This window comes from Centroberyx affinis, unplaced genomic scaffold (assembly GCF_046629955.1).
Source record: "Centroberyx affinis isolate AG114_WGS23_722 - 3 ecotype Tasmania unplaced genomic scaffold, CSIRO-AGI_Caff_v1 ptg004369l_1, whole genome shotgun sequence".
Classification (NCBI taxonomy): domain Eukaryota; kingdom Metazoa; phylum Chordata; class Actinopteri; order Beryciformes; family Berycidae; genus Centroberyx; species Centroberyx affinis.
The window spans coordinates 97,240-114,863 of NW_027282064.1; the positions used below are offsets into that span (position 1 = coordinate 97,240).

The 17,624-nt window shown below is 43.3% G+C and overlaps 1 protein-coding gene across 1 annotated transcript in view; it reads left to right on the top strand.

The window, feature by feature from the left end:
• Nucleotides 1–17,624, top strand: part of asap2a (ArfGAP with SH3 domain, ankyrin repeat and PH domain 2a) — a 56,663-nt gene that overhangs the window by 22,091 nt on the left and 16,948 nt on the right. Inside the window, exons 3-9 of the mRNA XM_071543723.1 lie at nt 5,082–5,227; nt 6,365–6,439; nt 12,356–12,405; nt 14,536–14,665; nt 15,269–15,354; nt 15,821–15,896; nt 16,653–16,739. Of these exons, the coding sequence (XP_071399824.1) occupies nt 5,082–5,227; nt 6,365–6,439; nt 12,356–12,405; nt 14,536–14,665; nt 15,269–15,354; nt 15,821–15,896; nt 16,653–16,739 (650 nt within the window). The remainder of the gene's footprint in view (nt 1–5,081; nt 5,228–6,364; nt 6,440–12,355; nt 12,406–14,535; nt 14,666–15,268; nt 15,355–15,820; nt 15,897–16,652; nt 16,740–17,624) is intronic.

Consider the following 17,624-nt stretch of genomic DNA (forward strand, 5'->3'; position numbering starts at 1 on the left):
CCCACGTTGCCTCCAGAGAACATTGAATCTATCTGAGCTGCTGTTGTCCTCCCTCCCTGCTCTGTGTTGCTGGTACACACAAACACACGCACATGTACACTACAAGTCAAGTAGTTTGGATACACATTTTTCTTTATTGTTACTATTTTTCACATTTTAGAATAATAGTAAAGACATCGAAACTATGGAATAACGCAAATTGTATTATGCAGTGATGAAGAAAGTGTTAAACAAATCAAAACTATCTTATATTTTAGATTCTTTAAAGTAGCCACCCCTTGCTTTGATGGAAAGGCAAAGGCTTTGGAACAAAATTTATACATTAGGCATCAACTTCACTATTTATATTTGTCTAAAAAACTCAACATTTAAGCTTAAGCCTTTAGATCAAAATAAAATAGCATAGTACATTCAGTCGGGTGTGTCCAAACTTTTGACTGGTAGTGTACAGGCAGAGCTACTTTCTCTCTCTCTGTCTCTCTGTCTCTCTGTCTCTCTGTGTCTCTCTCTCTCTCTCTCTCTCTCTCTCGTTGCTGCCAGGTAACCAAGAGAATGAGTCTCCCACAAGCGCTAATGTAATTACGCTGGACGGATGTGTGTGGATGCACAGAGTAAGAGACCTGAGGAGAGAGACGTACTGAAATGAAAGGAGGAACCAGAGAAGATGCAGAAAGAGGGTGTAATGAAAATGGAGGAGAGGAAGGCGGGTGCAGAGCCTCACCTCAGACTAATCTAATTCATACATGCGCCGCGCTTAATGATGTCCTCTTTTTATCTTTGTCTTGTCTTTCTCACACTGCCTTCAGTTCTTTCTTGGACTCTCTCTCACTTCTCTGAGTAAAAGTTTACTACCCTCCTGCGGCTATTGCTATTGTTAAATGGACATGAAGTGCAGCGGTATTTTTACAGAGTCCATAGAGAAATACAGAATTGAGGTCGGCCGCATGTTGAGTTTGTGACCATTGGACCTTCAGCCAAACAGGCCTGATGGAGCCCTGTGGAAGGGAGAGAGTGTGGGAGAGACCAAGAGAGGAAGCAGAGGCCGGCCTGCTATCTGGTGATTAAACCCTGTGTGTATCTAGTGTGTGTGTGTGTGTGTGTGTGTTTGTGTGTGTGTGAGAGAGAGAGAGAGATGGAAGAAGCTAGAAAAACAAGCCTTTGGGATGTTAGATAATCCTCAGGAGCAGGGGCCTGGAAGCTGTACAATATGTTTGTCTGAAGATGTGTGTGTGTGTGTGTGTGTGTGTGTGTGTGTTTGTTTGTGTGCAACAACTAGGTACACGACTGGGCATTTTCAGGCCACTTGTGTTTGTTGTCAAAGTGTGTGTGTGTGTGTGTGTGTGTGTGTGTGTGTGTGTGTGTGTGTGTGTGTGTGTTCACGCGCGTCATTGCTTCTCTCCTTTCTACTGAATTCCAGTGAACACAAGGCCATCGCTTCCTGAGGTCAAGCAACAGGAATCCTTCTCAGTCTCCTTCCAAAACACACACACACACACACACAGCTATCATGCTACTACTTACTTGCCACACTCTTTTCAAACCCGGAATTAAATTTTATTTTGTCAGCCTAGGTTTGAAGTGATGAAACTTGACACCACTTAATAGCCATGAGCCATAGATGTGAAAAATTAAAAGAGTTTAGTTCCAAAATGAAATATCCCCCATCTGAATAAAGTGACACTCTTACAGAATGATTGACAGCACAAAATGAAAGCAAATTTTTTGAAGCGTAGTAGGCAACTTGTTGACAAATTGATTACACCTTTGTAGAATGCATCCTTCATTTGTAAGACACATTGAGTGATGCGCTTCAGGTTACCATTATTTTCCTCCAATGGATAAATAGCGTTTTGGAATAGAACTCATTCATGCTGTTTGGTACCTTCAAGGTCCTGTCAAGCTACAGTGAGAGTCACAGGGTGAGAGAGAAAGGAGGAAGTGTCGCCTAGTGATTAGAGAAACTGTCCAATAAACTGAAAGGTCACCAGTCTATTGTTTACACTGTATACAGTACTGTACGTCACGGCCCCTCGGTCACCAAATGTCAATGCAAATCAACTCTTGTGGGGGATTAAGGAGACAGTAAACATTTCCCTTGTGTCTCACTTCTCCTCTTGTCTCCAGTAGAGATGTTCCGATGCCATTTTTTCCTTCCCGATACCGATTCCGATACCTGAACTTGTGTATCGGCCGATACAGAGTATTGATCCGATGCGTTAAAAAATATATATATATTATTATTATTTTTTTAACAGCTGTATACTACTAACCCTGTATGGATGTGATATAATTGCCATCATTGTTGTATGGCCTGGCTCAGGTTAAACCCTTTGTAAAACATGAACAAATACATACAGAGAATGAATGCCAAGAACTTTATTATCTAGTTTGACAGTCAGTCATAACTGAAAAAGAACATAAATAAATAAATCTAGGAATAAATAACAATTTCTTTAAAAAACTGTTAAAGTGCAGCCACAATTTAGTAAAATAAAAGACATTTAAAATTTTAAATAGTACAGTAACAGTATAAATTTAGTATATAAGTATAGATTTCCGGGTTTTTTCAGGGCTAATAAATTCCGTGATATCGGATCGGTGCATAGACTCGCGTACTCGCCGATACCCGATCCAGCACTTCCGATACTGGTATCGGTATCGGAACAACTCTAGTCTCCAGGAACGTTACCCTGCCACGTTGCTCATAAACTCGCCCAACGTATCGCACAGTGTCTTTTTTTGAGGCTCAAGGTGTTCTCTCTGGGCTGTTGTAGTGTGACAACCCAGGCCTCTCCAGGCATGTGTGTTGTGCTTAGGTCATGTTACAACCAATACGCATGTGTACACGCTCACCAGGCCGCGGGGGGTTTTACGCTGTCTGTCGAGGGTGAACGGCAGCGCTCGGAGCTCTTCATGTGCCACTTCAAAAGCAGCAGCAGGCACCCGCCCTGTTGGCTCGCCGCCCTGGCAGAGCCACAACAAAGCAGCTGGGGCCGATGTGTAAACAGTAGGTTCAGGGTGTGTGGTAGGGGTGCGAGTCTGACACACACACACACACACACACACACACACACACACACACAATGGCTTGAACTCACTTGTATCCCTGTATGACACATCTTTCGCTTCTTTGGACTTGAAGCTGTTTAATTTTGATGTGTGATAGTGTGTGTGTGTGTATGTGTGTGTGTGTGTGTGTGTGTGCTTTGTGTATTGTGTTGCTGTGTGGCAGAGACCATTATTTTTGTATCCTTAAATGTCCCTCAGCCATGTTGAACCTCTGTAATATTTGGATCTCATGTAAATGCTAGTTAATTTAATCATAATTTCATCATAAATTGAAATTACACCAGTTGGAAAAACGTGATACCTACTCCTCAAACAATTTTTTAGCATTTAGCTAAAAGGATCTTTACAGACAGGATCATGTGTATTTTAAAAATATTCAAGGATGAACTGGTATATGGTTCTTTTCCAAAATATATATATAACATTTTGATATGATGATACTAGACTTGGTTTGAAAAAGTGTTGCTGTTTTCTCCAATTGTTTTTATTCATATTTCATAAAAAATAAATCTACATGGGTACTCTAGTAGACTTTGTTCAAGACGTGTTGGTTTTGCACAACCCCCGTTACAGTGCCGCTTATGCACTAAGTCTCATAGGAGCCTTATCGTCCAACTCGCCCATTACGTCAGTTCATATTTTGTGGCTTAAATTAGATCTGTCTGATGTGAGGAGGTCTACAGGTAGTGAGTCAGTGGCTTTCAGCTTTCCCCTTTTAATATGATGGATATCTCTGGGGCCCAGACATGAGCTTATCCCGCTCCATCTATGAACCAAAGTCTCTGGCTCCTCTTTATCTGTGTGTGTGTGTGTGTGTGTGTGTGGTAGATAATAAGCTGAGTCATTGTGTGGCAGCAGGTGTCTTACAGTGAATGTCCTCACATTTTTTCTCACCCCTCCTAAATATCTCTCTCTCTCTCTCTCTCTCTCTCTCTCTCTCTCTCTCTCTCTCTCTCTCTCTCTCTCTCTCTCTCTCTCTCTCTCTCTCTCTCTCTCTCTCTCTCTCTCTCTCTCTCTCTCTCTCCTCTCTCTCTCCTCTCCTCTCCCCTCTTTCTCTCCCCCCTCTCTGTCATTTCTTTCATTTCTGGGTGGGTGTCGTCATGGTAACAGTCCCTGGTGCTCAGTCATGTCTCCATCCCTCCCTCGCTCCACCACCGTCCCGATGGCATTAGCTGTTATCAGCTGCCAGGCCTAGCATGAAGTGTATTAAGTGGAATCGCCTCTGCCTAACCCCGTGGTAAATTAGGTGGGGTTTCGACACGCTGTGTGACATCTGCCACAGCCAGTTTATGGGTTTCCCCCTGGCTGCATGGGGACTGGATATATGTTTGTACCTTTTTCTCTTTCTCTTCCTCTCTATCTCTTGCTCGCTATTTCCTTCTTTTCCTTCCATCCTCCTTGGTCCTCCCATGCGTTTCTCTCTCCCTATGGGTGCGTCTGTGATCTCTCAACAGAATCGTTATTAAAATAAAGATTACAGTATTAAAATAAAGATTCTGCCACCCCCTTGTGTTTTTTGTCTCTTAAGAGGACGAGCAGACTTGAAAATCAAATCATTGCCTTGACAAATTACAGTCAAAACTTGTGATTAAAGTAGGCTAAATGTGAAAGTATTTTCTGTCAGCCTGAGAACACAGTGTGCACACGGTGGAAATGAATGGACAGGACCACTTCTTCCTCTGAAGCAGCACTAGTTTAACAAGAGCGAGAGAATATGCTTCCATAACAAGGTTCTCCACAGGAGTTTCTCAGCAGCATCAGCTACCCAGCTCTCTTTTTCATCTATCTGCATGTTATTCAGTCCCACAGGCAATGCTGAATGAGGAAAAAAGGGAGAGGAAGCGTTGGAGAGCCGGAAAAGTGGATCTTTGTGCACTCAAAGGCTATCATTCATTATTCATGACCACTGATTGATTTTTGACTTGTAACGATCAGAGAGTGAGAGACCTTGGTTTAATTCCCAGTTGGTGCTTGTCAAAGCTGACTTCCGTGTGTGTGTGTGTGTTTTCCAGCCCACGTGGAGAACGAGGAGCAGTACACGCAGGCCCTGGAGAAGTTTGGAGAGAACTGTGTGTACAGAGATGATCCCGACCTGGGATCTGCCTTCCTCAAGTTCTCCGTCTTCACCAAGGAGCTCACCGCACTCTTCAAAAACCTGGTGAGTCTACGCTAAGTGTGTGTGTGTTGGTTGGTGGGTGGGTGGGTGGGTGGGTGGGTGTGTGGAGTGGGGAGGGGTAAAATCCACAGGGGCAGAGAAAGATTTCCATCCTGTCCCTAATTGTCTCTATCCCCTTGAGTCGCTGTGTGTATTCTCTGACACGCATGCACACACACACGCACACACACGCACACACGCACATGCACACACACACAGACACACACACACACAGACACACACCGAGTCCACCTGGAACTTGAAGCCCTCAGGGGTAGCTCCATTTTTCCATTGCGACGGCCAAAGTGCCACTGCAACACCAAATATCTGCTGGATCTAATTTAGCCTGATCCCGCTCCGTCAAAGCCAGGTTTCAAAGCCCAAAGCTTTATTAGAAAAATCTGACACCACCATGTGAGAAGGTCTGTCGCTCACCCAGAGCTTAGGCACTTGAGATTCTCGTGTTAGTGTTGTCTCAAGACTTTTAAACCACAGGAATATGAACCAACACCTGACCTGGATGTGAAGATATAATCTCCAGAGGCTTTATCAAAGTCTTACCTCCTGGATTATTTATACAGCACCTTTCTGAATAGTCGTACTGCTTTACAGACAGGCCTAAATGAGAATAACAGGGTAAAGACTCGTCCACTGCTCATAGAGGATTGGTTATATAATTTTTGTTAGCCTTTCATGATGTTGGCCATGTCAACAGACAGTAAGACAGTACCAATTTATAACTTTTTTAAAATATTCCAACGGGCAAAAGAGAGACTGGTAGCCATGATATCGAATTAGTTGTACACTACTACAAGGATGTCCCATATTTTTCCTATATACTGCTCCTTCAGTGCTCCTTTTTCTCTTTTATCTCCTTTCCTGTTGGACACACTGCATGTACACACACATACACAGACACACTGCATGTACACACACATACACAGACACACTGCATGTACACACACATACAAAGACATACTGCATGTACACACACATACACAGAGCACAGAAGGGATTTCATATCCAGTCACCCCTGAGTATCTGTCTCCTGCAGATTTAAATCCTCTGATGTAACCTTTCAACTCTTATCCCTCTCTCTCTCTCTCTCTCTCTCTCTCTCTCTCCTCACCCCCCCTCCAGTTTCAGAACATGAACAACATCATCACCTTTCCTCTGGACAGCCTGCTGAAAGGAGACCTGAAGGGAGTCAAAGGGGTAAGGGAACAAAACAGCCGGGTCTCGTGTTACTTTACAACTGAATGGGAAGTGTTACACGAGTACATGAATAGGGATGAGTGTTGTGCTGAATTGTCGATGGCCTTAAAGGAATACACCAAGCTTTTGGGAGATTGGCCCATTGGTCAACTTACCCGTTAACTGATGAGAACATAAACATTAAAATCATCCATGAGTCCCTGGTACATCGTTTGCTCTGGTGCTCCATGCTAACACTTTTGCATACACTATGTCGAGTGATAGTAGGGCGACTAGCATTATCTTAAAAGTGAGAAAATTAGAACATGTAGCAGCTCTAAAGCTAAATGTAAATGTAAGTATGCGGCCAAGTCTGGCAATCCTATGGAGTAAAATTTACTTAGAAAATTAAAAGATAGCATGCTATTTTGAACTACTCAGGACTATTTTCCCCGTTTCCATAGGAAGTGAAAGTGGTGGTGATGCTCTCCTGAAGTAGTTCCAAGAATAAACCTGGCTACGTACGCTGTATTGAGTTAATCATATTTCATTAAAAAAATGTATTCATCTTTAGGCCATATATTAAAAACCACTAACGACTTTATATTACTAAAAGGTCAGTCCTGTTATGTTGGATAATGGTAGTTATTGCCTACTATCACTCAACATGCTAAAGTGTTGGCATGAAGCACTGGGGCAAATGATCTACCGGGGACACATGGATGATTTTGGTGTCTATGTTCTAATCACTTAACAGTTAAATCGACCAATGGTCCAATCTTCCAAAAACTTGTTCTATTCCTTTAAGTTACACCAGTTATACCTGGTTGCTATTGAATTCGCAAGGCTGTCCGTGGCTGACTTCCACCTATGTTTTGGTGCATTTGGCTAGTCATCCAGTCAGTCATGTGTGTCTGCCACCGGAGTCTAGCCAGACAGACACTCTTTAACAGTCTCGCCAGCTCTGTAATCCAATCAGCACTTATTACTGTCCACGTTGGTCCCTGACCTCTCACCGCCGAGCCACATGATTGGCTGAAAGTTGCCGCCGAGGCCTGATGTGATTAAGCCAGCTCTCTAATGAGGCCGGTTGCCGTAGAAACGCTGGTTACCTCCGTGACCCCCAGCCACTTCGCTCTCTCTAGACCTGTGAACCGTCCTTCCCCTCTCCTCTCTCTCTTGTCCTTCTTACTGTCCTTTCTATCTCATGCCATCGTTGTTTTCTTTGGCCCTAAATCTCCTCGTCCCCTCTGTGTTTTTCTTTCTTTGTCTCCCTTATCCCTACTCGCTCTCCCTCTCTCAACTCTCTGTCTGTCTGTTCCTATCTCTCTCCCTCTTTCTGTCTCCCTCTCTTTTGCTCTGCCCCTGTTGCCCACCCCCTCTCTCTAGCATTGCTGTGGCAGCCAGAGTCACATCAGTACTGCACACCCACTCATTACTCATTAGCCCATGGATGATTCCCATTACCCCAATGACATGGGGCTAATGAGCTGCTAGTTATGGCATTTTATACTTCACAAAACACACACACACACACATACACACATAAATGTCACCACCGTTCCAGGAGAACAAATAAAGGCAAGAAAGCCAAGAAATGAAGCATGCGGCTTCAGGGAAAGGAAGGAAGGAAGGGAAGAAGAGAAAGAGTCATCCAGAAACTATGCGATGGAGAACTCTCGTCGTCTTTCGCGGCTACGCCCCCGCACCTGTCTCTCTCTCTCTCACCTCCACAGCCCCGAGGCCTTTCCCTCGTCCCTCCCTTCCTCTTCATCTTCTTCCTCCCCTATCATTATCCCGCTCCTTCACTCCTGTCCTCTCCCAGGGGGACGAACCTGTGGGGAGAGGAGGAAGCAGGAAGGAGTCCAGACCTGCATGATTGGCTGTTTAGACTGCAGGGAGAGAAGGAGAGGAAGGAAGGAGAGGAGAGATGAAGGCAGTGAGAGTCTAGGCTTGGCTCTTCATCCTTTCACAGACTAGAGACAGATAGGGGGAGAGAGGTAAAAGGGGGAGGGGGGAGGAATATGGATATCATGAGAAAGGGAGAGATATTTTTAAAAGAGGAAAGAAGGCTGCAGCAGAGGACAGATAACAGCCAGGAAAAATATTTCCAGGGGTGCGATCAGGAACACAAGCAGCCGGGAAAACAGGAACATCTCATTAGAAAAGAATGGAAGGTGTATGTCCAAAAAAAACTGAGCTCATCACAAGACCTGGAAAATCTCATTCTTAATTTTCATTTTGCGGGGATAAACGATCGATCTGATATCTTAAAACACTCCCTAATTTATGCACCTGTGTCCCGGCTATAATAATCACTGGCGCTTGCATTTGATTTAACTCTGGAGTTAATGGCTTTCTGGTGGCCGTTGTTCCCTCAGAGCTTGTTAATATTCAGCCAGTGCCCGTCTTTGGCTAAGAGCGTGATGAGCTAACTGAGGGGAAGGCGGCCGCTAATGGCCGTGTGATTACAGGGCTTCCACCGAGCAACCTGTCACTGGCCTTATTCAGCTAAAAACCCACCATTTTCCACCTCATCTGCCCCGGCCGTTTCACCTCAGAGGGCAATGGGATTTCATGTGTGAAAAGGTGACCCTGCCATATTTAGATTGCCATCGCTTTTCCGCCATTTAATTTCTGCCATTCCTGTAATGTGCACAAAGTGAAGGACTCAGGCAAGCAGTTACTGTGTGGGGCAGATTACTGTAAAATGTTAGATATTTGCGGTACAGAACACAGCATGAACTCCACATGCTTTACACAGTCTAAAGAGGTCTAGACTTTTCTGAAATGGTCTTTACTCAGGATACAGCTTTGTCACTCCAAAACTAGCAAAATGGCTGAGGCGGGCAATGGAGGTCCCTGGAAGACCTGGTGGTGTTATTGCTATAGGTCCCATCACACACACACACACACACACACACACACACACACACACACACACACACACACACACACACACACACACACACACACAGAGTCTCACAGTCAGTGGAAAATGGAAAGTGCTGAGTCCATCAGACTGTTCTGCTAACAACGGATTTACAGAGTGGACGGCGGCATGATGTCATGCCTGCAGCGGACCCTCTCATCCTCTGCTTATTGGTCCGCTAGCTTCTGTGTTTTTAACCCACCGTGAGTCATATCAGCTTATCACTGTTCTGCTGCAGTCATTGCGGCCGGATAGTTGCTGTAGAATCGGCTCTGTGTTTGTGTAAAGCGAGGAGCGTGAGGAGGGGGGGCTCTCGGGTCCGAAGCCTTTGGACTGGGTGACGTGAGTCCTGTCAAGCCCCGCCTCATTGTGGTTCAGTGGGTTGTGAACACTCGAATCACTCATCCATGTTTACTGTTCAAGATTTTGGATGAGATTTGATCGGTGTTCTCTAATCAATAAACAGCATTTTCACAATAGGTTGCTCTCCATACCAACTAAGTATCAGAGAGGGGAAGAGTCGGACGAACTCTGTTGTTACTGTTGTTGTAGCTGCAGCAGTAGCAGTGTTTTCAGTAGTTATTAAACCAAGGATTCAAGTTTGTTTATTTGTTTATTTATATAGCCCTTTATCACAAGCATGTCTCAAAGGACTGTACAGAGAATGAGCCTAACTAGATCTAACTGATCAATAATCAACCATAGAACACAATGATATGGGACAAACATCAGGAAGAGCAAGGCACACAAAAACAGATTTTAGCAAGACATGTATAATATTCTACATAGTCTAACCAGCACCACCAGACCCTCAATGCATACAAGGAAATACATCAGTAGTAATGGATCAAGTATGCACATCCAAAACTGTCTCTGTATTTAAAATGAAATGCCACTACCGAACCAAACTAAACTCAGTGTCAACACTGCTGACCTGGGTACACATCCAGTACAGCGGCTGGAACTGATGCTAGGAATGTCTAACAGGAACTGCGATTATCTGGGTTTGCATGGTAGTAATAGGTGATGGTATGTATGGAGGCCACCGTCAAGGGCATGGCATTCCTCCTCAATCACAGGCAGCCAAACAGGGAACCAGAGCACTAAGAGCTTGCTGAGAGTCTGTTGCCCCGTGTCCTGGCCTATTCTGCCCTGCCCTTCCCTGCCCAGCGCTGCCTGCTTCTGGTATTTTTAGCCATTGTTACCATTTTTCTCCTCTCTCCGGCTCTGACATTTCCTTCCGCTCACCCTCTCTTTTCTTTCTCACTCTCTCTTGACCTATGTTCTCTTCTTTCCCTTTTCTTTTAGCGGCTTCCTTTCTCTCTTTCTCTTTGACTATTTTCTTCACAGGCTCATTCCTTCTCCTTGCTTTTCAGGCTTTTTTTAGTCTTTTTATAGTCTTTTATTCTCTCTCTTTCCTCTCTCTCTCTCTCTCTATGGCGGTTTCTGCCTTCAAGCTGGTTGAGTGAATGGCTGAGTGATCCTTGACTTGGCCCAGTGAACCAGACCATGATCCTGTGTGCTGACAGGTTGAGCCTCCCACTCTCCACTGTTGAAGTGGAGGTCAACAGCGGGATCACGCTCCTCTCGAGCTATAGGCTGTCTGTCATGCTAAACAGAAATATATCCGAAAGGCCAACACTCTGAAACACAGACTCTGACACTCAAAAAAGCCCTCAAAACCCACCTTTTCACTCTTGCTTTTGACCTCTAATCTTCTACCCCTCCCCTCTCCCCCTTTCCTCCCTCTCGTCTCACGACTCACATTTTTTATATTTCTTTTCTTTTTCTCATCTATTTTTATCTTTTATATATATCTCTATTAAAATTGTTTTATCCTGTGTTTGTAAAGCATCTTTGAGCACTGAGAAAAGCGCTATATAAATGTAATTTATTATTATTATTATTATTATTATTATTATATAACTGTAGACTGTTCTTGTTCATGAACAGAAATGCATTGTAAGGCAGTTAGAAAGCTTAACTCCTAGTAAACTTTCATTGTAATGGCCCATCACGACTGTTTAACATAGTGTCCAACACATTTCGGGCCTAATTGCTCTCATCAGAGTGCAAAAACAATGCAGCGTTTTTAAAATATTACAACCTCATTTCAAATCCATTTTACAGCCGGCGCTTTACGCAGTTTACATTTGGTGTTTAATTACCGAGTGAACATTCAAACACTTAACAATTAACTACTACATAGTCCTCGTCATGTTATTGCTGCAAGCTGTTGAGCAGCTTTCACTGGTTCCCTGGCTCTGGTTGTAGATGACAATTATTTCTGTTGCAGTGTTTTTTTTAGGGAATGACATGGCCAATTGCACCGAGTAATTTCTGCTTTTGTTTGTCCTAATCGCTGTTTAATCAGCGCCACAGCGGTAGGAAGGTCATTTAATCAAGCATTTTGCTCAAGCAGCTGTTGAACGCACACCCACGACGATGAGAAATCAGTGTTGCCCCTGATCGGAGTGACCGGTGGCTTCACGTCACGATTGGCAAAAACAATCACACCGCACTCCTGCCTTTTCCAAACCCTCAGCCGTAACCTCGCCCAGTTTTCCCGCTGAGACAGCTGTGGGCTGCCCTACATCTGTGAAGAGGATGTTTCTGCTTACTGATTCAAATAGCGATAAAACACACACACACACACACACACACACACACACACACACACACACTAGCTTTGTCCATTAGTGAGAGAGGAAAGTATTCTGCTGAACTTGTAAGAACAGGTTATTATTGACCAGGGTCGTGGTGCATATCTTTGCAATGATTCCTGATTGTGTGTGTGTGTGTGTGTGTGTGTGCATGTGTGTGTGTTTGTATCCTTGTGTGTGTGTAGCCCTATGCATAATTTCTTGCTTTCAAGCCAGTGTTGTTGGGGTTAAACCACAGCTCTCCTGCTGTCTTTTTTACTTGGATGTATTTGAGTACACCGATTATACTCCTGACCATTGTTTTAAATATAATTTTTTGTCCTTTTTCTTGTATTTCCACAGGATCTGAAAAAGCCTTTTGATAAAGCCTGGAAGGACTACGAAACAAAAGTGTAAGAATCTTAATATATCTAATCAACCGCTGTTTGGTAATATAAGCACAGTAAATAAAAAACAGCCATTCTATGGTTTGTCCAGTTCTGATCCAGTTCTTTAAACCTTGTGATTATACAGTATATAGAGACAGTCATCATTAGATACAGTTTCAATTTGCTATACAGTGTTTGCAGCAGTGATTCAGACTGTTGGAGTCTGTCAGTATGTTTGAAAGAAAAGTGTAATAAGTGTCTTGTCCCTGTCTGACTGTCTTGACTAACCACTCTCCCCTCTAACCTCCCCCTGTGATTTTCTATCACCACATCCTCGATAATGTGAATAACCAACCCTTGCCATCACCTTTTCACTTCACCTTCACGTTGACACACCATTTGCACTGACACGCCATTGTGATTGTGCATGCAAAGGATACATGAAATTTTATAGCACTTTTATATATTTTTCAAGCTGCAAAGGACATTCTTTACTGAAAGGGTAATACATTTTCTTCTCCAAACCAATCCGATGAGACAGTACTGACTTTGTACTGAAACCGAGAGTTCAGCCGGATGCTATGTGACTGTTCCTGACCCCCCCACCCCCCCCCCCTTATGATTTGACTCCATTGATGCCCTCTGTCTGCTATCAATGGAGCCCAGTTGTCTGCCTGATTGAAAAACACCCATACGCCCCGCCATATCCTGCTGCTCTTCCTCCTCGATGATCCTCCGGTCGTAGCCGATCGGTCCCGTGATCATATCTCTGATGTCTCTGCTGTCTGCCGTCACAATAACAGAACTCCTTTCATATTCACAGACAGAGAGAGATGAAACTATTTGGCCATAACACAGCGTCGACCCCGGCTGCCCTAAACTGGTTTGCGAGCTCTCTGCGTCCGTCTGTCCCTCCAGTTTTGAGTTCTGTTTTCAATCTCCGTGTCTCTCTGGGTCGGGGGCCAACTCACTTTCAATGCCGTCTATTCAGGAAGCGTGTTGAATCTGAAATTCAGTGACTGGAATGAGGACTTTTTTTTTCTAAATTATCACTTAGTAGATGAAATGACCCATGTAAAGTATTTTTCTCTTTATGTCTTAATTGATAATTCCCTTCCTGAACTGACCGGACTGAAAGGGTATGGATCCCCAGCCCCATCGTTGAACAACTCTGTCAGTTTGGCAGGTGGCCAAACAGTCTAGCTAACACGTGTCTCTCTCTTAGTCCCAACGTAGATAGTACTGTAACGTTGCTGAGGATTCATGTGCTGACTAACAGTGTAGATGTCTACAGTATTAACAATGCATACTGCAGCTGGTTGTGGCTGCGGACCCTGGTTTGAAACCCAGACAGAGTATGGGCTCAAAATAAAGAAGTGAAAACAAACCACTTTGCTTGAGGGAGACCAGATATTTATGGTGCAATGGCAGGAATGGAGAGGAATGAAGTGATTTTTTCCCCCCCTCCTCCAAAGTGGTGTGACATCATGAATCACAATATAAAGGGAGTAAGAGGTTAATGGAAAAGTGTAGGAATATATAATATAACTGTATGTCATATTAGATCAATAAAAGTTTTAAAAGCTGGCTCATGCAGTCACACCACTTTGATCCAAGCTTGACAACCCCCTCCTTAATGTCAGGATTTGTTATGATTCAACATCGTTTCTGTTTTGGAATGGCCTTGATTCATTTTTTTTTTTTTTTTTGGTTGTAGTTGTATTGGGCCTGTAGCTGCAGGTCAGGTAGACGCATCAGAACATAGCTGAACATCAGAGAGTGAAGCCCATCTTGATGGTCAGACGCTGTGGCTATAGCCAGATCCGAGCGCATGAACGAGGCCGGACAGCTCTCAAACCTGAACCCAACACATCACGGGGTCACAGACACACTCCTCCTGTCTCTCTGAGCGGGAGCGAACTACTGCATCCTTTTTGTAGGGAATATGCTGTTAACGAAAACAGCATATGGAAAAGAATGCCCTGTTGCATGAAACGGTGCCTCCCCTCCTTTTGTGTGGTGTGTGTGTTTTCCTGGTTGCCTGTGGGGGATATGTGGAGTGTCTGTGTGTGTGTGTTTTTTTTTTTTTTTGCGTGGTGTTGCCACGGGTGGTGTGGTGCGCTCTTTGACCCCTGTGATGTCACTTTCGGCCAGCACCAAGATAGAGAAGGAGAAGAAGGAGCACGCGAGGCAGCACGGGATGATCAGGACAGAGATTAGCGGGGCGGAGATTGCTGAGGAGATGGAGAAGGAGAGGAGGTTCTTCCAGCTGCAGATGTGTGAGGTTTGTTGGACATCGCAATCTGATTGATGCACAGTTTTCATCCTTTCTGTAGCAAATTATCAAATTGTTTCATTCCAAAATAGAAAAAGCATCAAAAAACATAACATGAAAAATGTAATACCTACTCTTACATAATGACTCAAGTCTTTTCTTGACAAAATGGTGACACTTTTACAGACTATATCCTACATATTTTATTCTAACTCAAACTTAGAGTAAGATGGGGTTTTTTTCCCCCAAAATGGATATGTAGCCTTTTGGAATATAAATCTTGAATTACATAATAGTAAGCATACAACTGTGGGTAGAAAAAGTCAAATCATATGTGCTTTATGATGGCTCTAGTGAAACTAAATAGAAAACACTGATTCAAATTAGAAGTCTGAAAGAGAAAAAAAAAATTCTATGGTCTGCACCTTTTTATAAAGCTTTACTTGAAAGATGACTTTTACTTTGAAGTGTCATGATTTGTGATCAAAGGAATAGCATTAATTTCAGATGGGGCATTAATAAAGTTTTCCGAGCCTTTAGAAGTGCCGTTCCCTCTGACTGAACCTGGTGTAACCCCGTGTAACTGTATCTGTATTCCTCACACATTAACAGTATCTCCTCAAAGTGAACGAGATCAAAATCAAGAAGGGGGTGGACCTGCTGCAGAACCTCATCAAGTACTTCCATGCACAGTGCAAGTAAGAGACACATGCATACAAATGCTATATCTAGCTATATTTACATTTAATATATCGCTGTTGTTGTGTGGGAAAACTATGGGTTGGGAACATTCTGCGGCCCTTTGGTGCTTATGAAACCCTTTCAGAACCCATTAGATAAACTGAAAAATGCATGATGGTCAAGCTGAAAACAAGGGTGTTTTTCTTAGTTCCTGAAAATTTTATATTTGGGAGATACAAGGTTTGTATACATCAATAATTTGATGTATACATATCTATTGCATGTCCTTTTGTCATTGTGTTGTTATTTTAGTTGTTATTTTTATGTGGTGGGGGGATAATATGTTGCTTTTGATCTGTGATTGTACTGTGTTTTTTTATGTGGACCCCAAAAGACTAGCTGTCACCTCACACACACACACTCTGAGAGGTTTAAGTGTGCATGCTGTGGTGGGAGATGCACTGATGTACTTTCTGTTGACAGTTTCTTTCAGGATGGCCTGAAGGCAGTGGACAACCTGAAGCCTTCCATAGAGAAACTGGCCACAGATCTGCACACGGTGAGAACACCAACAACCCTGGTTTCTTTTCCTTCATCCTGCTCTCTTCTCTGGTATATGCATCCAGCGCTGAATTGAAGAACAACATTAGTTCCCAAACTGGGGTCCAGGGACCTCAAGGAGTCCTTCAGCGGGTTCCAGGGGGTCCCCAGCAAAATGGCGACTAGCTCAATTCACTGTTACTTCATTCTTTAGAAGGTTGCACTTTGACAGAAGGCATCAGATTGACTATTCTGATCAGAGGTTTCACTTACAGTAGAGACAGTCAACAAAAATCTTTTCCTTGGACGAACCAAAGTAAAACCATATCCCAATCTTAGGGTGATGGACAGAATGCAACACAGAATGAAAATAGAAACGAGTCTGATGAAGCGTACTTTGCATGAAATGTCACATATCCAGGTTTTAAAACATTTACATACCTTGGGAACGGCTTTTAGTGTGCAGACTTTACTTTTGTTCTTTGGTCCCTGGGTCAAAACATTTCTGAAATGGGAGTCTGTGGTCTAAAGTGTATTTATTTAGGGGTCCTTGATGTGAAAAAAGTTTGGTAACCCCTGGAATACAACATCCGAATTAAAGCATTAAAGTGTTGCCATTGGTTACAAACAGAATCCAGTGACCAAGTGTTGCCTATGTACAGTAATAGTTATGGGAAGTACAGTTACAGTACCAGGCAAGCAGACTTCTGTCTCCTAACTCTTTCATTATATGATGATTACGTTCCCTCTCTTTTCAACCCTTCCCTCACAACAGATAAAGCAGGTGCAGGACGAGGAGAGGAAGCAGCTGTCTCAGCTACGAGACGTCCTCAAGTCGGCACTGCAGGTGGAGCAGAAGGAGGTAACACACACACACACACACACACACACACACACACACACACACACACACACACACACACACACACACACAGATAGTGCTGCCTCACTGGCCTTTCAATGTCAAAGAACATGTCAGTCAAACAGCCAATTTTAATCTGCTTTATTCCCATAAATCTCCTCTAAAATGAGATTGTATTGGATATACATAATCCTAACTCTCACTACTCTTTTCACCTTCAACTCTTCTTTACTTTTCTATGACTGACTGTGTTGGGGTCCACACCGCCTCATTTCAGACAATTCAGGAGGTTGATTTTCAATTAAATATCTTATGCAAAACATTTGGCCATAAGATAAATCTTTAATCTGTCTTGAAATGACTGAGAATACAAATTCTTTGGAGAAGAAATATTCCTATTAATTTTGTATAAGAATTGCTGTTTCCATTTACTGTACCACCTGATGAATTGGTCTGAATTGAGTTTGAACCGACTCCAGCTGTATGGTTATTGAAGTGTTATATGTGCTGTAAACCACAGCAGCCCACAGTCTCATCTGAAGAATGCTCTCTTCTCTTTCCTCTGCCTCCGTCTTTTGTGAAACAAGTCTAGGAGAGTAAGTGGATTTCTTGGAAACCCCTTTTCTGTGGTTGTTTGCGTCCTATTTTCATTGTGGTGCTGTGTCTGTTGTAGCGCATACTGTAGATGAATGCTTTGTTTTCCATTTGCAGTTATTGCACTTATTATTTTGTGGCAGCAGCCTCTAAAGATGATGTATGTGTGTTTGTTCAACACTGACATTGCAATGTTTCAGTACTTCGGTTCATATCAATTGTGTTATGTAGTCCAAATGACTTTTCAATTAGTAAAGCTTGAGCTGGAGCTGCAGTCCTGCTCTTCCCAGT